Source organism: Hypanus sabinus, chromosome 25, assembly GCF_030144855.1.
Source record: "Hypanus sabinus isolate sHypSab1 chromosome 25, sHypSab1.hap1, whole genome shotgun sequence".
Classification (NCBI taxonomy): Eukaryota; Metazoa; Chordata; class Chondrichthyes; order Myliobatiformes; family Dasyatidae; genus Hypanus; species Hypanus sabinus.
In genome coordinates, this window is record NC_082730.1 from 47295176 (window position 1) to 47320268 (window position 25093).

The 25093-nt window shown below is 40.6% G+C and overlaps 2 protein-coding genes across 4 annotated transcripts in view; one reads left to right on the plus strand and one right to left on the minus strand.

Moving 5' to 3' along the window:
• Positions 1 to 13258, minus strand: part of LOC132381214 (bcl-2 homologous antagonist/killer-like) — a 106982-nt gene extending 93724 nt beyond the window's left edge. The window contains exons 1-2 of one of the 3 annotated variants that reach the window (XM_059950542.1): positions 13161 to 13234; positions 12688 to 12750 (exon numbers count right to left, since the gene is read on the minus strand). The gene's annotated coding sequence lies outside the window, so the exon portion shown is untranslated. Of the gene's footprint in view, positions 1 to 12687; positions 12751 to 13160 lie in introns of all 3 variants that reach the window. The other 2 variants (XM_059950538.1, XM_059950541.1) reach the window with 2 other exon arrangements.
• Positions 13259 to 13374: 116 nt separating this feature from the next.
• LOC132381215 (polyglutamylase complex subunit TTLL1-like) overlaps positions 13375 to 25093 on the plus strand; it is a 34331-nt gene continuing 22612 nt past the window's right edge. Inside the window, exon 1 of the mRNA XM_059950543.1 lies at positions 13375 to 13589. Coding sequence (XP_059806526.1) covers positions 13477 to 13589 — 113 coding nt within the window. The 5' untranslated portion in view covers positions 13375 to 13476. The remainder of the gene's footprint in view (positions 13590 to 25093) is intronic.

Sequence of the window (25093 nt, forward strand, 5' to 3'; positions counted from 1 at the left end):
TACTCCCACCTAGTCCCATCAACCTGCACTCAGCCCATAACCCTCCATTCCTTTCCTGTCCATATACCTCTCCAATTTTTTTTTTAAATGGCAATATCGACCCTGCCTCTACCACTTCTACTGGAAGTTCGTTCCACACAGCTACCACTCTGAGTAAAGAAGTTCCCCCTCGTGTTACCCCTAAACTTTTGCCCCTTAACTCTCAACTCATGTCCTCTTGTTTGAATCTCCCCTACTCTCAATGGAAAAAGCCTATCCATGTCAACTCTATCTATCCCCCTCATAATTTTAAATACCTCTATCAAGTCACCCCTCAACCTTCTATGCTCCAAAGAGTAAAGACCTAACTTGTTCAACCTTTCCCTGTAACTTAGGTGCTGAAACCCAGGTAACATTATGACTTGCATACATTTAGGATATAGGTGGCATACCCATATTTTCAAGTTCAAGGAACAAAAAATAAAGGGAGGTCAACTGGAATGATCATGTCTGGAGTACGAAGAAGTTATTCAGCAGTACCAAAGTTGAAGTGAGCGAGGGGTGGAGTCCTTAATCAGGTTAGATGGCCTTAGTAATATCACAGATGGCAATTCATTCGAGAGCCAAACATAACTAACAGTTCAGTTTTGGACAGATGCCAGGAAAAGAGATGGGGGATAATGTGAAGATATTTTATCTGAAATGTTATTTCACTTTACATAATTTTCTTTTCTACTTTTTAAAAACACAAGATATAGGAGCAGGAATAGACTACTCGACCCATCAAGACCACTCCAACATTCAATCAGGGCTGATTTATTATTCCCTCTCAACCCCAATCTCCTGCCTTCTTTCTGTAACCTTTGATATTAACCAAAACACACCCACCTCTGCTTAAATATATCCAATGATTTGGCCTCCACAGCCACCTGTGGCAATGAATTCCACAAATTCATCACCTTCTGGCTAACGAAATTCCTTCTCATTTGTTCTAAATGGATATTAATTTATTCAGAGGCTCTGCCCTTTGGTCCTAGACTCTCCCACTATCAGGAGTATCCTCTTCAGATCCACTATCCAGGCATTTCATATCCAGTAGAATTCAATAGGATTTGCCCCTCCCCATCTTTCTACGCTCCAGAGTTCAAGCCCAGACACAACCAATGTGTGTCATACATTAACCATTTCATTCCAAGATCATTCTCATAAACCTCCTTTGGATCCTTTTCAATGCCAGTACATCCTTTTCAGATTACGGTCCCAATGCTGCTCACAATATTCTGAATAGATAGATACTTTGTTGATCCCAAAGGAAATGTGATCTGACCAACAACTTTTCAAACCTTAAGATTACATTCTTACTTTTATATTCTAGCCCTCTGAAGTGAATGCTTACAGTGGCATGCAAAAGTTTGGGCACCCCAGTCAAAATTTCTGTTACTGTAAATAGCTAAGTAGAAGACGTCCTGATTTCCAAAAGGCATAAAGTTAAAGACGACGCATTTCTTCAATACTTTAAGCAAGATTACATTTTTATTTCTGTCTTTTACAGTTTCAAAATAACAAAGAAGGAAAAGGGCCCAAAGCAAATAGTAACATCCCTTTTGGCAAGTGTCACAGCTTGTAAACGCTTTCTGTAGCCAGCTAAGCCACTTTCAATTCTTATTTGGGCAACTTCTCCCATTCTTCCTTGCAAAAGGCTTTTAGTTCTGAGAGATTCTTGGGCCATCTTGCATGCACTGCTCTTTTTAGGTCTATCCACAGATTTTCAATGATGTTTAGGTCGGGGGACTGTGAGGACCATGGCAAAACCTTCATCTTGCGCTTCTTGTAGTCCATTGTGGATTTTGAGGTGTCTTTAGAATCATTATCCTGTTGTAGAAGCTATCCTCTTTTCATCTTCAGCTTTTTTTTCCCCCCCACAAACGGTGTCATGTTTGCTTCCAGAATTTGCTGGTACTTAATTGAATTCATTCTTCCCTCTACCAGTGAAATGTTCCCTGTGTCACTGGCTGCAACACAAGCCCAAAGCATGATTGATCCACCCCCATGTTTAACAGCTGGAGAGGTGTTCTTTTCATGAATTCTGCACCCTTTTTTCTCTAAACATGCCTTTGCTCATTGCGGCCAAAAAGTTCTATTTTAACTTCATCAGTCCACAGGACTTGTTTCCAAAATGCATCAGGCTTGTTTGGATGTTCCCTTGCAAAGTTCTGATGCTAAATTTTGTGGTGAGGGCGCAGGGAAGGTTTTCTTCTGATGACTCATGAAGGTCATATTTGTGCATGTGTCGCTATACAGTAGAACAGTGCACCACCACTCCAGAGTCTGCTAAATCTTCCTGAAGGTTTCTTGCAGTTAAACGGGGGTTTGATTTGCCTTTCTTGCAATCCTATGAGCAGTTCTCTCAGAAAGTTTTCTTGGTCTTCCAGACCAAAACAAAAATAATTTACTAATCTTGCTTAAAATGTTGAAAAGAATGTTTCATCTTTAACTTTATGACTTTTGGAGATCAGTTCATCTTCTACTCACTTTTCACAGCAACAAATTTTAAACCAGGGTGCCCAAACTTTTGCATGCCACTGTACATTGCATTAAATCTTCCTTACTACTGACTCAACATACAAGTTAATCTTCAGGGAATCGTGCACTAGGACTCCCAAGTCCCTTTGCACCTCTAATTGCTGAATTTGCTCCATTTAGAAAATAGTTGAACAGATATAACATATAACAATTACAGCACGGAAACAGGCCATCTCGGCGCTTCTAGTCCGTGCGGAACGCTAACTCTCACCTAGTCCTACCGACCTGCACTCAACCCATAACCCTCCATTCCTTTCTTGTCCATGTATCTATCCATTTTTATTTTAAAGTGACAATATCAAACCTGCCTCTACCACTTCTACTGGAAGCTCATTCCACATAGCTACCACTCTGAGTAAAGAAGTTCCCCCTCGTATTACCCCTAAACTTTCAACTCATGTCCTTTTGTTTGAATCTCCCCTACTCTCAATGGAAAAAGCCTATTCATGTCAACTATCTATCCCCCTCATAATTTTAAATACCTCTATCAAGTCCCTCTTCAACCTTCTACACTCCAAAGAATAAAGAGCTAACTTGTTCAACCTTTCTCTGTAACTTAGGTGCTGAAACCCAGGTAACATTCTAGTAAATCTCCTCTGTACTCTCTCTATTTTGTTGACATCTTTCCTATAATTCGGTGACCAGAACTGTACACAATAGTCTTTGCCTTTATTCCTTCTATGAGAGGCCATCTACTTTCCCACAGTTTTCCATCTGCCACTTCTTTGCCCATTCTCTCAACCTGTTCAAGTCCTTCTGCAGAGCTCCTGCTTCCTCAACACTACCTGTTCTTCCACCCATCTTTGTATCATTTGCAGACTTATCCACAAAGCTAAGTCTCCATATTAATAACATTATGTGAAAAGTAGAGGATCCAACCCCTGTGGAACACCACTAGTTACCAGCAGCCAAACAGAAACGTACCCCCTACACTTTGCCTTCTGCCTGTCAGCCAATCTTGTATCCATGCCAGTGTCTTTCCTGTAATACCAAGGGCATCAATTTTGCATAGTAGCCTTATCAAAGACCTTCTGAAAATCCAAGCAAACAAGATCTACTGATTTTCATCTTTACTGCCATGTTATTCCCTCAAAGAATTCCAACAGATTTGTCAGGCAAGATTTTTCCATAAGGAAACCATACTAACTTCGGCCTATTTTATTGTGTGCCTCCAAGTACCTCAAAAGCTCATCTTTATTGAACTGTAATTCACTGTTTATTTTCTATTATATGTATTATATTAGAACATTATAAAGTTATTGACAGAATAGGCCTCTGGACCAACAAAGCTTGCTAAATTCCTGTTCACATATTCTGGACAAATAACTGTCAAAAGTTTAGAATTGAAAGTCTCCAAGGTACTACTCTCAACTATACAACTAGGTAGTTTGTACCTCGCTGTGTAAAGAGATACTTCCTGATGTTAGTTCAAAATCTCCCCTTATCCAGTCTCTCCCTATGGCCGTGTGACCTCATTGACAGATTAAGCTGGCATCTACCTATACCTTTAATGATTTTGAACACTTCTATCTTGTCTCTTCTCACCCTATGTCTACTTAGGCTAAAAAGATTTAATTCTTACAATCTTTCTTTATAACTCATACCCTGCAGACCTAGAATGAGTCCAGTTGTCCTTCTCTGGACTCTCTCCAATGCCGTCACATCCCTCAGAATATGAAGCCTAAATTTGTACACAGTATTCAAGGTGTGGCATTATACAGCTTAAAGGAGCACATCTCTAGACTAGAACTCCACTGAGTGTATTATATAACCCAACATTCTATTAGCCTTCCTAGTCACTTCTGTGCATTGTCTAGATGTTGATAGTGATGAGTCTACCAGGATGCCCAAATCCTTCTCATACAGTGCACTTTCTCACTCAAGACCCCACCCCTCAATGTATAGTTATATCTAATATTTCTATTTTGTATATATAATACTTTACATTTACTTATATTAAATTTCATCTACCATTTATCTACCCACATCTGGAATTGTTTAGATCTAACTGTATTGATTCTGCTGCCTGAAAGTTATCAGCCACCCCCCTTAATTTTGTGTCATCAGCAAACTTTCCTAGTTTATTTGTTATGTGCTTATCCAAATTAACATAAATTTTAAAACAGCAAAACCCCACTTTTAACAGTTTCTAGGTGTGAAAATCACCCTCTCACCATAACTCGTTGTTTTTTATTTTTGAGCCAATTCTGCACCTATTTGCACACCTTGCCCTCAGTTCCTACCACCTGTAAACTGATTTATTGACCTCGTGGGGTATTTTGTCAAAGCCTTCTGAAAGTCCAAGTGATTTATATTAACTGTTCTATTGTTATCATAACTTTTAGTTGTCTCTACATAGAACTCCAGTATATTAGTAAAACATGATTTCCCCTTCTGAAACAATGCTGGCTTTCTGCTAACATGCCTGTTCCTATCAGCTGCTTTCCATCTCATTCTTATTTAATGTTTCCATTATACACAGTAAGCTTACTGGTCAAAGTTACCAGGGTACGTGTGGTTCCCCCTTCTTATACACCAGGATAACGTTACCCTATTTCCCATCCTTAGGGATTTGACCAGTCTTCTGACTTTTGAAAAATACCTGTTAGGGGTTTGTATAACATAATCACAGACCTCTTTAAGTACTCTTGGATACATATTGTCTGGCCCTGGATATTTATTAACTTTCAGCATTTTCTTTGGAAGCAGGAGCTCACTTAAATGAACCTTACACTTACTGGCATTTTGTTATCATCTTCACAAGCAAATACATCAATAAAATATGAGTGAAGTGTATCCACTATGTCCTTTATGTAGTTTATCAACCCACTATTATTCCTAATACACTTGACTTCCTCTGACTTTTCTTTTATTACTAAAGTATTGAAAAAATCTCAGGGTCAGTCTTAGCATTATCAGCAATATCCTTTTCAACCTGCCTTTAGACAATCTTGGAATTTCCCTCTTGACCATCGCTCTCATATTTTCATATACCCTACAGTTAATGTATTTTCCATTTTTTCTGAATTCCTTACATAGCTGTCTTTTCTTCAATATCTTTATGTATATCTTTATTCATCCATGTAGTTGATATATTTTTTTTATTGCTTTTCCCGACCTTGGGTTATTGACCCCGTTGTTCCTCAACTGACTCAATGTTAAACAGTTCTTTCCAGTTTACCTTCTGAAGTCTTAGCCTCATCTACACAAACTTTACCCTTCTGTAATTCAATTTAGTGGCTTTGGTTTTTACTAATATATTCCCCCAAAAACTTTGAGACCAACAATGTTATGATCGCTTGTTCCTGAGGCTCAACAACTTACATACTTAAAATTCTATCCTGATTGTTACAGAATATCAAATCTGGACAGGCCTCCCATCGTGTTGGGTCAAAAACAATCATTCAATAACTCAAAGAATTCACATTCCTGTAATCCAGTAGTCACTGAGTTCTCCCACTCAATATTCCCCATAACTTGTTTTTTTTTTAATATTCTGAGAGAATTGTTTACTAAAATCATTATCAGCATTAGGGGCATCTATAACATACACCCAATGTTATTCCTTTAACCTCACTGCTTTTATTTCTCACCTAGATATCTTCACTAGGTCTCGATTCATTTCCCATCAGAAGCAGCCTCATGTTTAAATTATCTCTTATGTAATGGCTACTCCTCCACCTTTACAATCTTATCTAGCTTCCTGAAGTGTAGTTAGTATATGTTTTAATAATGTATATTCATTATCCTTTGATAACAACCAGGTTTCAGTTATTACTATTATATACTTGTACAGTCTTGCAAACAAACCCAGCTATTCTTAATACTTTATTCATTTATATAGACCATACTTAGTCTATTACTGATGTTCCTCATCCTATTCTGACCCATTTTTATATTTTGGAAGTCTATAATCGGTTTATGTTCTAATAGGTTATTCCCCACTATGGTGTTTAGATAGTTGAGCCTGGCCTATTCCAAGATCCCTGCCTCCCATATTGTACTGCTAACACACTTCAAGATATATGCTAGTGATACTAACTATGATTCTGATTCAATAATGGATTCAACATTTTTGTAGCCACTGAAGCCAGGCTAACTGGCCGAGAATTTCCTTTCTTCTGCCTCCCTTGCTGAATAAAGAGTGAGTGATTTTCCAACCCTCTGCAACCACTTTTGACTCTTGTGATTCTTGAAAGACCACTACTAATACCTCAATACAATCTCTCTGGCTACTTCTTTCAGAAGTACTGTGGTCGACTTATACACCTTCAGACTTTTTAGCTTCTTAAGCACCTTCTCCTTAAGTAAAAGCTAGTACACAAACTTCTGTCCCCCAGCACATTTGAATTTCTGGCATGTTACCAGTGTTGTCAATACTGAAGACTGATACAAAACAACTATACAGATCACCTGCCAATTCTTTGTTTCCATTACTACTTCTCCAGCATCATTTTACAATGGTCCAAAGTCCACTCCACTCCACAACTAGTCAAATGCTGCTTCAAAGACAATCACTCTTTCAGCATTATGATTAGAGTGTAGGTATTAGGTCCACATTTGTGCCAAGGCTTAAATGGAAATTGGGCTGAGCAAAACCCAAACTTTGCACTGATGAGTATGTTAGTGATGAACAGGTGTCAAACTGATAGAACAAATCTTAATTTGAGAGAAGACTAATTGGGCAATCAATGGTCAGATTAGATATTCTGTTTTCTATGGACAATAAATGTGTAGCCAATTTTCCTACTGTCAAGGAGGTGTTACAAATGTATTGGAACAACTTAGCTAGTGCCACAATTTGTTCTGGAGGGCAAGTCTTTCTTACCATCTATAATCAAGTTTTCAACCACAGAAAAGGGATATTTTCTGCACCTTTGTTTATTGCCTTTGTTGTTTCCAAGGCTCTCAGTTTCTTTTTAAATCAAGGAAGGTATAAAATTAGTAGAAAAATCAGCTGGTCATTGTGAGGGTCCTCAGCAGGACCATCCACTCAGATTTTAGAGCTAATCATGCTTGTGAATCCTACGGCAACAGGAAGCTTAATACACACCAAAGTACTTTTTAAAATGCAGGAGTTTGTCTTGTCAGATGTGGTAATTCTGGAGACCTGACTGTTACCCTGATGAATACACCAATAGGAAGTACACCCAACTTCAATACTTGACTGACCGGGTCAAGGTGTTGGAGCTGGAGTTGGAGGTACTTAGGATCAGTCAGGAGGCTGAAGATATTAGAGCTGAAACTTTCGGAGGTGGTCACCTCCAGAGTACAGGCTTCAGTCAGACAGTGAATGGGTGACCACCCAGAGAAGCAAGGGATTAGGAAGTCAGTGCAGGGTTTCCCTATGGCCATTCCCCTCAGCAACAAATATACCTCTTTGGATACTAGTGGTGGGGGGGGGGGGGGAGGGGAGAAGTAATGACCCATCAGGGCACGGGAGCAACAGCCAGGCTGGCAGCACTGTGGCCAACTCTAAGGAGAAGTCAGGCAGAGCAGTAGCTATAGGGGACCTGATAGTTCAGGAACAGAGAAGAGATTCTGTGGCTGCAAAAGAGACACCAGGATGGTGTGTTGTCTCCAGGTTGTTAGGGTCCAGGATATATCAGAGCAGCTGCAAGATATTCTCAAGTGGGAGGCTGAACAGCCAGAGCTCATGGTGCATTTTGGCACCAATGACATAAGAGGCCTCATGCAGTGAGTATATAGTTATGAAACGGGCTGAAGAGAATATTTACGTCCTGTACATTTTCTGTCCTGTATTTTCGCTTGTTATTGTGTTACAGTTCCCTGGCACACCTACAATTTCTCCTCCATTGCCAGCATCTGTTGGGAACTGCTTTAAATACAAGGGTCCCTCTCTCCTTCTTGTCTTGTCTTCTTTATAGTTGCATCGATATGTTGGGTCCAGGTTAGATCCTCAGAGATGTTGACACTCGGAACTTGAAATTGCTCACTCTCCACTTCTGATCCCTCTATGATTAGTCCGTGTTCTTACACTTCCTGAAGTCTACAATCAGCTGTTTTGTCGTATTGATATTGAGTGCAAGGTTTTCCTGTGACACCAATCAACTAGCAGGTATATATCACTTCTGTTTGTCCTCTCATCTCCATCTGAAATTCTAACAACAATGGTTGCATCATCAGCAAATTTATAGATGGCATTTGAGCTATACCTAGCCACACATTTGGGTATTTAGAGAGTAGAGCAGTGGGCTAAGCACACACCCCAGAGTGCACCAGAGTTGATCGTCAACGAGGAGAATACATTATCACCAATCCACACAGACTGTGGTCTTTCTAACGGAAATCGAGGATCCAGTTGCAGAGGGAGGTACAGAGGCCTAATTTCTTTAACTTATCGATCAGGACAGTGGGAATGAAGATGTCACAACCAAGCTATAGTTAACGAACAGAATCCTGACGGAGGTGTTTGTATTGACTGGGTGATCTAAAGCCAAGTGAAGAGCCATTGAGAATGTGTCTGCTGTACACTTATTGTGGCAACAGGCAAATTACAGTGGGACCAGGTCCTTGCTGAGGTTATTGAAGGGAGGCAAGAGACGACATTGACCAATAGCTTCATGCCCTCTCTAGGCACAGGCGAGGTCCCAGAGGACTGGCAAGTGGCCAACGTTGTTCCTCTATTTAAGAAGAGAATAAGGAAAAACCTGGAAACTATATACCGGTGAGTCTCATGTCAGTTGCAGAGTAATTGTTGGAGAAAATTCTTGGGGATAGGATATATGAGCATTTGAAAATCATTGGAAAATTAGGGACAGCCAACATGGCTTTGTGTATGGCAGGTCATAGGTCATGTCTTACAACTTGATTCTGAGTTTTTTGATAAGGTGACAAAGAGATTAATGAGGATAGAGCATTGTTCTCTACGTGGATTTTAGTAGGGCATTTGACGAAGTCCCACATGGGAGGCTAATCCAGGAGATTAAGATCCATGGGGTGATGGCAAGTTGTCTGTTTGGATTCAGAACTGGCTTGTGCATAGAAACAGAAGGTTGTTGTTAAAGGGACTTTTCCAAGCTGGAGGTCTGTAATCAGTGGTGTTTTGCAGGGACCTCTGCTATTTGTGATGTATATAATTAACCTGGATGTAAATATAAATGGGTGGGTTAGTAAATTTGCAGATGATAGCAAGATTGGTGGAATTGTGGATAGTGTAGAAGACTGGCAAAGAATACAGCACAATATAGATCAGTTATGGGAACAGAAATGGCAGTTGGATTTTAAGCCAGATAAATGTGGGGTGTTGCAACTTGGTAGGGCAATTACAAGGAGACAATACACTGTTAAGGGCAAGATCCTTAACAGCATTGCTGAGCAGTCAGGCCTTGGGATACAGTTCATAGCTTCCGGAAGGTGGCTACACGGATCAATAGGGTGACAAGAATCTCAGAGACTTTGGCCTTCACCCTGCCTTGCACAGCTGGATCCCGGATTTTCTGTCAGAACACCGGCAGGTGGTAAGATTGAGCTCCCTCACCCTCTGCCCCTCAATGTTAAAGACCCTCAGGGCTGTGCCCTAAGCCCCCTCATTTACTCTCTGTATACCCATGACTGTGTCGCCACCCATAGCTCCAATCTAATTTGCTGATGATACACCGATTGGCCTAACCTCAAATAATAATGAGGCAGCCTACAGAAGTCATCACCCTACACAGTGGTGTCAAAAAAACCTCTCTCTCAATGTCACAAAAACAAAGGAGCTGGTTGTGGACTGAGGAGGAATGGAGACAGGCAAACCCTTATTGACATCAATGGATTTGGGATTAAGAGGGTGAACAATTTCAAGTTCCTCTACATACACATCACTGAGGATCTCATGTGGTCTGTACATAACAGCTTTCTGGTGTGAAAAGCCAGACAGTTCACCTCAGACAGTTGAAGTTTGGCATGAGTCGCCAAATCCTAAGGAATTTCTACAGGGGCACAATTGAGACCATCCTGACTGGCTGCATCACTGTACTTTCCTCAATTGCAGGATTCTGCAGAGTGGTCTGGAGAGCCCAGCACACCTTTCAATGTGAACCTCCCACTGTCCAGGACATTTCAGAGACAGGTGTATAAAAAGGGTCTGAAGGATCATTGAGGACCTGAGTCACCCCAACCACAAATGCTCCAGCTGCTACCATCTGGAAATGGTACCATAGCATAAGAGCCAGGACCAACCAGCTCCAGGACAGCTTCTTCCACCAGGCCATCGGATTAATTCACACTGAAAAAATTGTACTTCTAAGCTATATTGACTGCCCTTTTGTATATGCTATTTATTATAAATTACTATACATTGCACATTCCGATGAAGACACAACATAAAGATTCCTCATGCATGTGAAGAATGTAAGAAATAAAGACAATTCAGATTAAGGTAGCTTATGGAATGCTAGCTTTCATTAGTTGAGGCATTGAGTTCTAAAGTCAAGAGGTTATGTGAAACTTTATAAAAATCTGGTTAGGCCACATCCAGAATATTTCAGAGAGGTCTGGTTGCCCCACTATAGGAAGGATGTTGAGACATTGGAGAGGGTACAGAAAGGGTTTACCAGGGTGCTGCCTGGTTTAGAGTGCTTGCCTTATTGTGAGAGGCTGGATAAACTTTGGTTGTTTTCTCTAGAGTGGGAGGCCGAGGGGAGATCTGATAGACGTTAGAAGATTATAAGAGGCATAGATAATGTAGACAGGGAGTACATTTGACGGTTGAAATGTCTAAAACCAGAGGGCATGCACTGAAGGCGAGAAGGTGTGGGTTCAAAGGGCATGTGACAGGCAAGTTTTTTTTTACTCAGAGAGTGGTGCGTTGCCTGGTGTGGTGGTAGAGGTAAGTACACTGAGGCTTTTAAGAGACGTTTGGATCAGCACATTGATGCAAGGAAGATGGAGAGATATGGACATCGTGTCGGCAGGAGGGATTAGTGTTTGTGTGTTTTTTGATTTGTTTTTTAGCTGATTCAGTACAACATTGTGAGATGAATAGTCTACTCTTGTGCTATACTGTTCTGTTTGTTTATTATCCTTTCGGCTGGGAAAACCTACATCCACATCTTCTAGGCAAAGTGTCCTTGGGTAACATCTCCAAACAAAAAAACACCTTGGTTCACAAAAATCTTTGACAACTGATCAAAAATTGGAAAATTGCAGGCAATAAATTGCTATTTGCATGGCTTATTCATTGGGAAACCTAAACATCATCACAACCTCCACTTGGGTCAAAGCTATGTCACATATACTACCTGCCTGGTGCCTGTAGCCCAGAGATAACTTATCATCTATTCTCTACTTGTAAGAGCAAGAAATAAGATGTGGGCAAATAGTGTTTGCTGGATGACAAACATTGGAATGGGGAGAGATGATCAGATAATTGGGGGTGTGAAGCAGGGAGAGAAGGATGTTTGGACAGGAGAGAAAAGTTAGTATTTTCATAAGTGAAACATGAGTTATAAAGAATTAAATTATCTGTGAGAAGGTATCAGAAACAGGGGTTAAGCTCCATACCTCACAGGACTCAGTGTTTTGTGAAATGGTTCTAGTGAGTCTGAATATTATTTCTAAACTGTAAATGAATGTCCTTAATGAAATGTCACATTCCTGATAATTATTTGCACATTTCTTATACACAATATATGTGCAAAAGCCAAAATAATTCTCCACATTTCACAACTGAAACCTTAAGAGTCTGTCCATTTTGTTTAAGTGGCTTGGATTCTGTTTATCATTAGCCTATCTTTAAGAAGTTCAAAACCCACAACAACTTCTCAAATAAAAAGTCTCTCATCAATTCCCTTCTAATACTTCCACCTATTATTTAAAGTTAATACTCCTGGTTAACTTCTCAAAAGAAATATTTTCCACTGTCCTCAGTTTCTTGCTCAGACAATGGCATTGGAGCTGACACCACAAAGGTTTTGTGCTTAACTCTTTAATTAGACAAGACTGTGCTGCAAGCATTTTGTCATAAGGAAAATTAGCATTTCCTACTCCCCTTTACCAAACCTGATGTTTGCATCATAACAGTCCTGACATTGAAGTCACCAAGGTTTACATTTAAATCCCTCAAGAACAACAACTAGGGTCCTCCCTCCCCCTCCAATTTAAGAGTAGAAACATTACCAGTTCTTATCCACGGCTTCCAGGGTTGAATCATCACTGTTTGCTAACTTGGTGTTGAAAGTCCTGAAAAATCAAAGGTGGTCACCTTTGGTGAAAAGACCCGTGATGCCAGACCAGATTACTTATGGGGACGATAGGGAAGATCCTGGATAGGTTGAAGGATGGAGGTTGAGTTGTTACGGATGCACGAAGGCAAGAAGATTGAAGTTGTAAAGCAGGTTGTAAAGATGGGTTGTAAAGGAGCAGAGAGCAAAAAAAAAAGTCTTCCCGAACACGTCGGTGTGTAGAGGTGCATGTGCACTTGTTCTCTGAAGTCCTCAATATTTTATAACGGCCTTCTCCACTCTGAAGGCTGAATCCACAACACCCTCCCTTTCCTCGAAACCCACGTCCTCATCCAATAACAGAGCTCTTCTCTATAAAATTATCTGGGTACCCATCTGTTTGAAATTCCGTTCGATAATAAATCTCACCTTAAAGGTTACGCTCTCGTCGAGTGCTCCGCCTTTCAGCGCAAGAAGCCTTCAGCAAATCCAAGCTCCGTCTCCTTACCTTTACCAAGCGTTCGCTGCATCATGGGATGTAGTGGGAGGCCCACGAGAACTACAGCTCCCATAAATCCTTTCACTCACGCATACGTTACCAATTGGTGCACATGCGTATTCGTTCCCGCTGTGTCAGGCCGTGAGGATTTTGCCAGTTGGGTGAGGTGCATTATGGAACTGCTTGTTCATGCTTTGCGGTATTTTCTATTTCAGTGATTGACTAGTACAATTTCACCTCGAAGTTATGGCCGGAAAAGTAAAATGGGCAACAGACATTGAGAAGTCAGTACTCGTAAATAATTTTGAGAAGAGAGGTTGGATTCAGACATCTACTGATGAAGACTGGAACTTCTATTGGTGAGTGAAGTATGGGTATTGCTCTGTGATATTTTTTACAAAGTTATTTATTTTAGTTCTCGACACCTTTAAGGTTGCTTCCCACAAACCTAATCCTATGGATATTCCAGATGTCTCTGAGTGATTACTGTGGTCTGTGATCTTTCACAAATATCCTCACGTAATGTATAAATCTTCATAGATTCCTCACCTGGAGGACAGTAACATATAGTGTGTACTATACTGACTAAACTGAGGAGAATATGGAGATTTCAATTTGTGTGGTTTACCTGAGGTTCTTGGTCTGCATATAAGCATTATAACACAGTAAAAAGATTGAGGGCAAAGAGAAGTTACAAAATATCACAGGCATTTAAAATCAAGACTGTAACACTATTGACCATAAGATATGGGTGCAAAATTAGGCCACTTGGCCCACCGAGTCTGTTCTGCCATCCTATCATGGCTGATTTATTCTCCCTCTCAACCCCATTCTCCTGCCATCTGCTTGTAACCTTTGATGCCCTGACTAATCAAGAATCTAACAACTTTCTCTATAAATATATCCAATGACGTGGGCTCCATGGTAATGAATTCCACAGATTCACCGCCCTCTGGCTAAAGAAATTCCTCCTCCAATCTAAATGGTCACCCCTTTATTCTGAGGTTGTGCCCTTCAGTCCTAGACTCCCCCACTCAGGAAACATCCTCTCCACATCCACTCTATCTGTGTCCTCTGGTCCTAGACTCCCCCACTCAGGAAACATCCTCTCCACATCCACTCTATCTAAGTCTTTCATTATTTGATAGGTTTCAATAATAATAATACCCTCATTTTTCTAAACTCTAGTGAGTACAAGCCCAGACTCATCAAATGTTCTTCATAAGATGAGGCTTTTGTTCCCTGGATCTCCTCTGTACCTGCTCTAAAACCAGCTCATTGTTCCTTAGATAAGGGTCCAAAACTGCTCAGAATACTCCGTGTGGTCTAACCAGCGCTTTATAAAACCTCAGCATAATATCCTTGCTTTTATATACTGATCCTCTCAAAGTGAATGCTAACACTAACAATCTCAGAATATCAGAGGATGAGAGGTGACCTGATACAGGAATATAAGATATTGAGAGGCTTTGATCATCTGGATAGACAGAGGCTTTTTCCCAGTGCTGCAATGGCTAATACGAGGGGGCACAGTTTTAATGTGCTTGGAAGTAGGTACAAAGGAGATGTCAGAGGTAAGTTTTTCCACATAGTGATGGGTCCATAGTGAATGGACTGCCAGTGAAGGTAGTAGAGATGGATGATACATTAGGGTCTTTTAAGAGACTCTTTGATAGGTACATGGAGCTTAGAAAAATGGAGAGCTATGCGGTAGGGGAATTGCAGGCAGCTTACGTAGGATACATGGTCAGCACAACATTGGGGGTCTGTAATGTGCTGTAGATTTTCTATGTTTCTATTGCAGAAGTGCATTAAGAGCAAGGAGATAATCGATGTATTAGGCCTCTTGGGAACATAATATGTGCAAGGGGTGTGCTCTTAATGAATAGGTCATATCTGTGTTTAATAAGGAGAAAGATGCTGTAATTGCAGATTCCCAAAAGGAGCAATTGGAATAATATAGAACATATTAACGTGTATATATACAATGGTATGCAAAAGTTTGGGCATCCCTGGTTAAAATTTCTGTTACTAGCTAAGTGAGTAAAAGATGACCTGATTTCCAAAAGGCATAAAGTTAAAGATGACACATTTCTTTAATATTTTAGGCAAGATTACTATTTTATTTCCATCTTTTACAGTTTCAAAATAACAAAAAAGGAAAAGGGCTTGAAGCAAAAGTTTGGGCACCCTGCATGGTGTGTACTTAGTAACACCCCTTTGCTAAGAGTATTTCGCTTCCTGTTTGGGGGATTTTCTCCTATTCTTCCTTGCAAAAGGCTTTTAGTTCTGTGAGATTTTTGGGCCGTCTTGCATGCACTGCTCATTTGAGGTCTATCCACAAATTTTCGATGATGTTTAGGTCAGGGGACTGTGAGGGCCATGGCTAAATCTTCAGCTTGCACCTTTTGAGCTAGTCCATTGTGGATTTTGAGGTGTCTTTAGGATCATTATCCTGTTGTAGAAACCATCCTCTTTTCATCTTCAGCTTTTTTACGGATGATGTTTGCTTCCAGAATTCGCTGGTATTTAATTCAATTAATTCTTCCCTCTACCAGTGAAATGTTCCCCGTGTCACCAGCTGCAACACAAGCCCAAAGCATGATCGATCTACCCCCATGTTTAACAGTTGGAGAGGTGTTCTTTTCATGAAGTTCTGCACCCTTTTTTCTCCAAACATACCTTTGCTCATTGCGGCCAAAAAGTTCTATTTTAATTTCATCAGTCCACAGGACTTGTTTTCAAAATGCATCAGGCTTGTTTAGATGTTCCTTTGTAAACTTCTGATGCTGTGGTGAGGACGCAGGAAAGGTTTTCTTCCGATGACTCTTCCATGAAGGTCATATTTGTGCAGGTGTCACTGCACAGTAGAACAGTGCACCACCACTCCAGAGTCTGCTAAATCTTCCTGAAGGTCTTTTGCAGTCAAACAGGGGTTTTGATTTGCCTTTCTAGCAATCCTACAAGCAGTTCTCTCAGAAAGTTTTCTTGGTCTTGCAGACCTCAACTCCACTGTTCCTGTTAACTGCCATTTCCTAATGACATTACGAACTGAGGAAACGGCTGCCTGAAAATGCTTTGCTATCTTCTTATAGCCTTCTCCTGTTTTGTGGCATCATTTATTTTAATTTTCAGAGTGCTAGGCAGCTGCTTAGAGGAGCCCATGGCTGCTGATTGTTGGGACAAGGTTTGAGGAGTCAGGGTATTTATAAAACTTTGAAATTTGCATCACCTGGCCTTTCCTAACAATGACTGTGAATAAGCCATGGCCCTAACAAACTAATTAAGGTCTGAGGCCTTGGTAAAAGTTATCTGAAAGCTCAAATCTTTTGGGGTTCACAAACTTTTGCATGGTGCTTCTTTCCTTTCTTTCACTCTCAAATTGTACAAACCAAAAATAATACACTAATCTTGCTTAAAATGTTGAAAAGAATGTTTCATATTTAACTTTATGACTTTTGGAGATCAGTTCATCTTCTACTCACTTAACTATTCACAGTAACAGAAATTTTGACCAGTGGTGCCCAAATTTTTGCATGCTACTGTAAGACCATAAGACATAGGAGTAGACTTGGGCCATTTGGCCAATCAAGTCTGCTCTACCATTCAATTGTGGCAGGTCCTTTTTTCCCCTCCTCAACCCACTCCGCAGCCTTCTCCCTCTGTCCAATCAACAACTGATCAATCTCTGCCTTAAGTACACCTAACAACCTAGCTTCCACGGCTGCCTGTGGTAACAAATTCACCGCCCTCTGGTGAAAGAAATTTCTGTGCATCTCTGTTTTAAATGGACGCTCCTGTATCCTGAGGCTGTATCCTCTTGTCCTAGACTCCCCCCCACCATTGGAAACATACTTTCCACATCGACTCTGTCTAGGAATTTCAACATTAAAAAGGTTTGAATGAGATCCTCCCCTCATCCTTCTAAATTCCAGTGAGTACAAACCCAGAGCCATCAAACATCCTTGTATTCCCAGAATAATCTTTGTGAACATCCTGTGAGCCCTCTCCAATGCCAGCACATCTTTTCTTAGATGAGGAGTCCAAAACTGTTCCCAATACTCAAGGTGAGGCGACACCAGTGCCTTATAAAGCCTTAGCATTACATCCCTGCTCTTGTATTCTAGACCTCTTGAAATGAATGTTAACACTGCATTTGCCTTCCTCACCACCGACTTAAGCTGCATGTTAACCTTTAGGGTGTTCTGCACAAGGACTCCCAAGTCCTTTTGCATCTCAGATTTTAGGATTTTCTCTCTGTTTAGAAAATAGTCTGCACATTTATTTCTTCTACCAAAGTGTATGACCATGCATTTTCCAACATTGTATTTCACTTGCCACTCTCCTGCCATTCTTGTAATCTATTTTAAGTCCTTGTTTGCCTAACACTCCCTGCCCCTCCACCAAATTTCCTCTTTGCAGACTTGGCAACAAAGCCATCTATTCCATCATCTATAACATTGATATACAGCAGAAAAAGAAGCGGTTCCCAACACCAACCCCTGCAGAACACCACTACTCACTGGCAGCCAACCAGTAAAGGATCCTTTTATTCCCACTGTCTGCCTTCTACCAATCAGCCAATGCTCTAACCAAGACAGTAACATTCCTGTAATGCCATGTGCTCTTAACTTGGTAAGCAGCCTCATGTGTGGAGCTTGTGAAAGTCCAGATATACAACATCTACTGCATCCCCTTTATCTATCCTACATGTAATTTTCTCAAAGAATTCCAACTGGTTCTTCAGACAAGATTTTCTCTTAAGAAAGCCATGCTGACTCTGTCCTAATGTCCTGTATCACCAAGTACTCCATAACCTCATCCTTAACAATTGACTGGGAACACAGGCTATATGGTTGGATGGTTGAGGAACAGTGAAAGACTTTCAAATAGATTTTTCATGCTGCTCAACAAAAGTACATTCCAGTTAAAAGCAAGAACAGTAGAGGTGGGGAGAGTCAGTCTTGGATAACTAAGGAAATAAAAGAAGGCATCAAACTAAAAGCTTGTGTACAAAGTTGCCAAGAGTAGTGGGAAACAGGAAGATTGGAAAGACTTTAAAAAGCACCAAAGAACCACAAAGCGAGCAATAAAGAAAGAGAAGAAAGATAGTAAACGTTTTTATAATTATATAAAGCATAAAAGCATGGCTAAAGTGAACGTAGGTCTCCTAGAGGAAGAGATGGGGGAATTGATATTGGGTAATGAGGAAATGGCCGAGGCTTTGGATGAGTATTTTGTCTCTGTCTTCACAGTGGAGGACACGTCTAACATGCCAAAGAGAGGTGTTATGGATGTAATGGGAGGTGAGGACCTCGATACAATAGCTATCACTAAAGAGGTAGTGCTGAGCAAACTTATGGGCCTGAAGATAGACAAATCCCCTGGTCCTGATGGAATGCATCCCAGGGTACTGAATGAAATGGCTGAAGTTATAGTAGACGGTTTGGTGATAATTTACCAAAATTCTCTGGACTTTGGGCAGGTCCCAGTGGATTAGAAGACAGCAAATGTCACGCCACTGTTCAAAAAGGAATGTAGGCAAAAAGCAGGTAACTGTAGGCCATGTAGTTTAATATTTGTCATTGGGAGAAAGTTTGGAGCTATCATTAAAGAAGAAATAGCAAGCCATCTAGAAAGAAATGGATCCATCAGGCAGATGCAGCATGGATTCAGCAAAGGCAGGTCCTGTGTGACAAACTTACTGGAGTTCTTTGAGGATATAATGGGCACAATGGATAGAGGGGAACAGATGAACATTATTTACTTGGATTTCCAGAAGGTATTCAATAAAGTGCTGCATAAAAGACTTGTCTATAAGATAAAGCTGCATAGAGTTGGGGTGATGTATTAGCATGGATAGATGATTGGTTAATTAATAGAAAGCAGAGAGTAGGGATACATGGGTGTTACTCTGGCTGACAATCAGTGGTGAGCAGTGTGCTGCAGGGGTCAGTGCTGGGCCCGCAACTGTTCACGATGTACATTAACGATCTGGAAGAGGGGACCGAGTGTAATGTAAGTTTGCCGATGATACTAAATTGAGTGGAAAAGCAAATTGTGCAGAAAGTACGGAGAGTCTGCAGAGAGATATAGATAGGTTAAGTGAGTGAGCAAGGGACTGGGAATGTACTCACTAGAATTCAGAAGAATGAAAGGAGGTATTATAGAAGCATAAAATTATGAAATGGAAAGATAAGATGGAGACAGGAAAGTTGTTTCTAGTTGTAAGACTAGAACTTGGGGACTTAGCCTTAAGATTCGGGGGAGTAGATTTAGGCCAGAGATGAGGAGGAACTGCTTTTCCCGGGGGTGATGAATGTGTGGAATCCTCTACCCATTGAAGCAGTGGAAGCTACGTCAATAAATATATTTAAGACAAGGTTGAATAGAGTTTTGCACAGTAGGGGAATTAAGGATAATGGGGGAAAAGGCAGCAGGTGGAGATGAGTCCATGGCCAAATCAGCCATGATTTTATTGAATGGCGGAGCAGGCTCGACGGGCCAGATGCCCTACTGCTGGTCCGATTTCTTATGTTGACTCCAACATCTTCCCAACGACTTTCTGCTTCCTTCCTCTTTTCTTAAAGAGTGGAGGGACATTTGCAATTATCCTGTCCTGGCACCTTGCCAGAGTCCAATGATTTTTGAAAGATCATTACTAATGCTTCCACAATCTTTACTGCTACGTCTTTCAGAACTCTATGGTGCAGTTAATCTGGCTGGGTGACTTCTGTACATTGAGGTCTTTCAGGTTTTAAAGCACCTTCTCCCTTATTGTAGTAACTGCACTCAATTCTCTTCCTTAACACCCTTCAACATCTGACACCCTGCTAGTGTCTTCCACTGTGAAGACTGACGCAAAATACTCAGTTCATTTACCATCTCCTTGGCCCCCGTTATTATTTCTCAGGCCTCATTTTCTAGCTTTCTTATATCCACTCTCATCTCTCTCTTAGTGTTTTACATACTTGAAAAAGCTTTTACTATCCACTTTGTTGTTGTTTACTGGCTTGCTTTCTTATTTCATCTTTTCCTGCCTAATGATTCTTTTAGTTGCTCTCTGTAGGTTTCTTCTCAATCCTCCATCTTCCCACTAATTTTTGCTTTGTATGCCCTCTTATGCTTTTACATTAGCTTTGACTTACCTTGTCAGCCACGGTTGTACTATTCTGCCATTTAAGTATTTCTTTGTTTTTGGAATACATCTATGAATATGTTTTAGCAGACGTGGATGGATAAATACCCAGAGCCTAATGAGATGTGAGCAGAGATTGATCAGTGATAGTCAACATAGCTTTGTTAGTGGGAGAACCTTTTTTGCAAATTCAAACAAATTACTTGAAGTAACAAAGTACAGAGCAGTATGGATGACGTCATCCATGTTGATGCTTTTGGTATCCAAGGCAAGTTAAGGATTCAAGTTTGATATGATTATAACAGGCAAAAAGTGATGGTTGACTTTGAGGTTGGAGTTCTGTGACTAGTAGTTACTATAAAGATTGATATTGAGGTCCTAGGAACACACACAAAATGCTGGTGGAACGCAGCAGGCCTCTATAGAAAGAAGTACAGTCGACGTTTCGGTCGAGACCCTTCATCAAGACTAATGGGAAAAGAGATAGTAAGAGATTTGAAAATGTGAGTGGGAGACCCGAAATGATAGGAAAAGACAGGAGGAGGAGGGATGAAGCTAAGAACTGGGAAGTTGATTGGCAAAGGAGATGCAATGTTGGAGAAGGGGGAGTATCATAGGATGGAAGGCTTTGGAAGAAAGAAATGGGAAGGGGAGCACCAGAGAAAGATGGAGAACAGGCAAGGAGTTGTTGTGAGAGGGAAAGAGAGAGAGAAAAAAAATTAAAATTAGGGATGGGGTAAGAAGGGGAGGAGGGGCATTAATGAAAGTTAGAGAAATCAGTGTTCATGCCATTAGGTTGGAGGCTACCCGGACGGAATATAAGGTGTTGTTCCTCCAACCTGAGTGTGGCTTCATCTTGGCAGTAGAGGAGGCCATGGATAGACATATCAGAATGGGAATGGAACGTGGAATTAAACTGTGTGGTCACTGGGAGATCCTGCTTCCTCTGGTGGACAGAGCGTAGGAGTTCAGTGAAACGGTTTCCCAGTCTGCGACGGGTCTCACCAATATATAGAAGGCCACACCGGGAGCACCAGGCACAGTATATCACACCAGCCGACTCACAGGTGAAGTGTCGCCTCACCTAGAAGGACTGTTGCATTCCACCAGCATTTTGTGTGTGTTGCTTGAATTTCCAGCATCTGCAGATTTCCTCGTGTTTACTGAGGTCCTGATTGTTTCCTGTAACCACTGGTGACATGGACATGAAGGTAGGAGGTTTAATTCACATATTCACAACTGACACAAAAATTGCTGTTACTGCTGGTACCAAGATTGCGACATTATCGTTATATTTGCTCAGCCTGTTCATAATTTTTCCCTTTGGTTGAAGACAAGCTCAGCTTGGCCTGGTGGGAATGTCTTCCTGCTCTGCATTTTGCAATTTACTCATCCTTTTGTCTGTGTTCTCACTTTCTACCTGCACCCATTCGTTCATTGAACCAGAGCCCTGTTTGCAGGCTATACTCATGGTCTTCTAGGTTTTGCCTGTCAGACATGCCTCCTTCTCCACACTCCCTGCAGTTTAATTGAGTTTTTGTTAATTTTAACTGTTACTGAGTCTATGATAACACGCACTGAACTAATTTTTAAAGATTATCAGGTGGACAGAAAAAAAGGATCCCATTATATTCTCAATGACACCTTGAACAAATGTAATGTCACCACTAACTACTTGAAACCCATGGATCATATCCACTTAAAGTGAAGAGGGTGCAAAAGCCTTGTGTATATAGTGGAAGGAGCACAGCATTGTACAGATTGCTCGCCTTTCTGTCCTGTTTAACGCCTCCTGCCCCATCTGTGGAAGAGTTTCTAGTTCCCACAAAAGCTTTATAAACCACCTCAGAACTGGAGTGGTAGCATTTGGTCCTCAAAGGACTCCCTAAGGAGAAGAAAACCTGTGTACACTTGAATATAGTATTCTTCTGTATCATCTTCACCTTCTCTACTGCCTTTACAGGAAAATCATCTGCTATTGCCAGCAGCTTCTATATTGCATATTCAGTATTTTTATCCATTGTTTTGCAGGCTAGCCCCAGGTGAAGAACACCCAAATTATGGACAAGCTCCCATAAGTGTTATTAAATTCAAAAGTCTGCTGAACATGCATACATTTGTTCCTGGGAATGCTCTCTCAGCACTTTAAATAATTGTTATTTCCTACCGGTCTTGTGTGCTTTTGATGCTGTTCGTTACAATACTGGAGGTATAGTTACCATATCAAATCATATTTGTGTGTTTCTGGACTGAAGAACAAAATCAATTTATGGATGTCTGTGGAAAAGGAATCCATTCCTCACCCAAGAAAGACCAATATAACTTGCTAATATATGTGCTCTGGCATTCTGTTTGTATCCTAGATTTCAATGCCACAGATATGCTGGAATAAAGGGATGTCTGTTGTGACATTCTGATGTAAAAATTGGAGGGTTAGGTCCAAGAATACTCAATAGGAATTTGTGGCAGAGACCAATGTGAATGGTTTGCCTAATTAGAACTGGTGTAAATCAGTGAACCTCTTTCTCTCTGTGTGTAGTTCCTCTTTCTTTGTGATGCAAAGACAATCTTTTTTGACCATTATCTACAATACAGCTTAAAGCTGTCCTTACTCTTGTCATTGGAGGTGTCACAAACTAGCTTTAGTATATGAATATACACTACAAGTTCACACGTTTCTTTCCCCACCATTATGTTTCTTCAACTGTCAGTGCAATACCATTGAGGTCTGGCAGAAATGTCCTATGATATTGGGCCGTATCGATGTGTTGGACTTTCTTGCCTTGACAATGCTCTAAACCTCCCTTTTGACTGGTTACTGCTTACTTGCCTTCACTCTTGCCCAAAAGAAACATTTTTTTTCCACGCAGACTTGATGTTGTACTTATGAATCCTCCTGAATATCTCTTTAAATATTTGCTTTCTGTGGCAGTTGAAAAGAAAATATCATTTGGATTGTATAGACAGCATTGAAGTCCTTTCAAAATCTATGGATTGGATGCCTGAAATGAATCAATTCCGTGAGGCTGCTTGGTATATGTACAAAGTCTCCAACAGTTGGTTTTCTTTTTCCACATCTAATTATACATTTGTGTGAGATGGGTGCTCTAGTTTCCTCTCACATTCCAAAGACATATCAGTTGGTAGGTTAATTGGTCATTGTAAATTGTCCCATGATTAGGCCAGGGTTAATTTGGGGGTTGCTGGGCAGCGCAGCTCAGAGGATGACTAGGGCCGATACAGTGCCAATTCTGCACTTTAGCTCAATAATATATTAATTAAATAAACAGGTGTTGCCAAATCACTGTGTGCATGCATGGGAACTGCAGAAGTTTTCATCAAAGCAAAAGAGGCTGAAGATGCTGGGATTGTGAATAACAAACAGATTGCTGCGAATATTCATCAAGTCAAATAGCATTTGTGGAGAAAAATAGTGTAAGTTGAAGTTCAAAGTTCACAGATCACCACCAACATCTTCTTACCTAGTTGTGTTGTAACAGAAGTAATTTCTGCTAAGTAATTTCACTTTTGAGATAATTGGCAATATAGTTTGGGGAAAAAGCATTTTAATTGCAAAAATGAGTTAAACATGCTAAACTATAAGCAAACTGTAAGCAAATTAATCAGGTTAACCTGTAATATATTACACTTCAGACCTCAGTGAGGGTTCATTGCAGCTTGCACTCTAAAACCATTCCTCAAAAAATTATGTAGACTCCTTACAAGGTTCATATTCCATCAATCTTGTACCATTTTTTTAGACCTGCCTCAAAGAATGTCAAATCTACTGCTTTTGTGCTCTTTCTTGATCCATTTTCCTCCTCTGTCTTACTTCTGTTCTGACCTTGAATTAGTTAGCCTTTTGTCCATATTTGACTCTACCCATGTCATCTCCAAACTTATTTTGTTAGTGATATTCTCCCTTGTTTTGCTTTAATTTCATTAATCTGCTAATCATCTAACTTCCTGTCCAGACAGGCATGCTATTATTTCTAAAATAGCCCTCTTAACCTATTGAAGACTATACTGCGAATCAAAAGTATGTGCTGAAAATGCAGCATTTGTGGAAAGAGGAACAGTTAACGTTTCAGGTCCAGGACCTTGCATCAGAAGTGGGAAAGAGAAGTCCAGTAAGCTACCAGGAAGAGAACGAAAAATTAAGCCAAATGATGTCCGACAACTATGATCTATCAATACAGAGATATACAGTCTATATAGTGAATTTCTTAAAGTTGGAGATTTCAATATTAAGTCCTGAAAGCTGTGACAGTTTTGTGCTGGTACTTGTAACACCACAGGAGGCCACAGACAGAAAGGTTGGAGGGGGGAATGGTGAATTAAAGTGGCAAGTAACCAGAAGCTGGGTCACTTCTATAGCTAAATGCAGTTGTGACCAATTTCCTCTTGACTTGAAAGTCATTGTCATTTAAGCTTTTTCAGTTCATATTTTAACAGTTGCTTCACACCTGCAGATTTATCCATTTACTCTGGAGTTTGCTCCCATTGTTTTCAACTAATTCTACGCCAGCAAGATTTATCATTATCTTTTGCCATTCCTCAAATTGCTTCTGCTTTTCCATGCTGTTCCTTGCTGTGTTCTTTCTGCTGGGATGTCACCTTGGATGCCAGTCTGATGTTGGTTCTCTGCCTCGGCCGCCATTGTCGGATTTCTGTCATTTCCATCTCCACTTAGTCTTGAGATTCCAAGGCTGCTTTCTCTGGCAT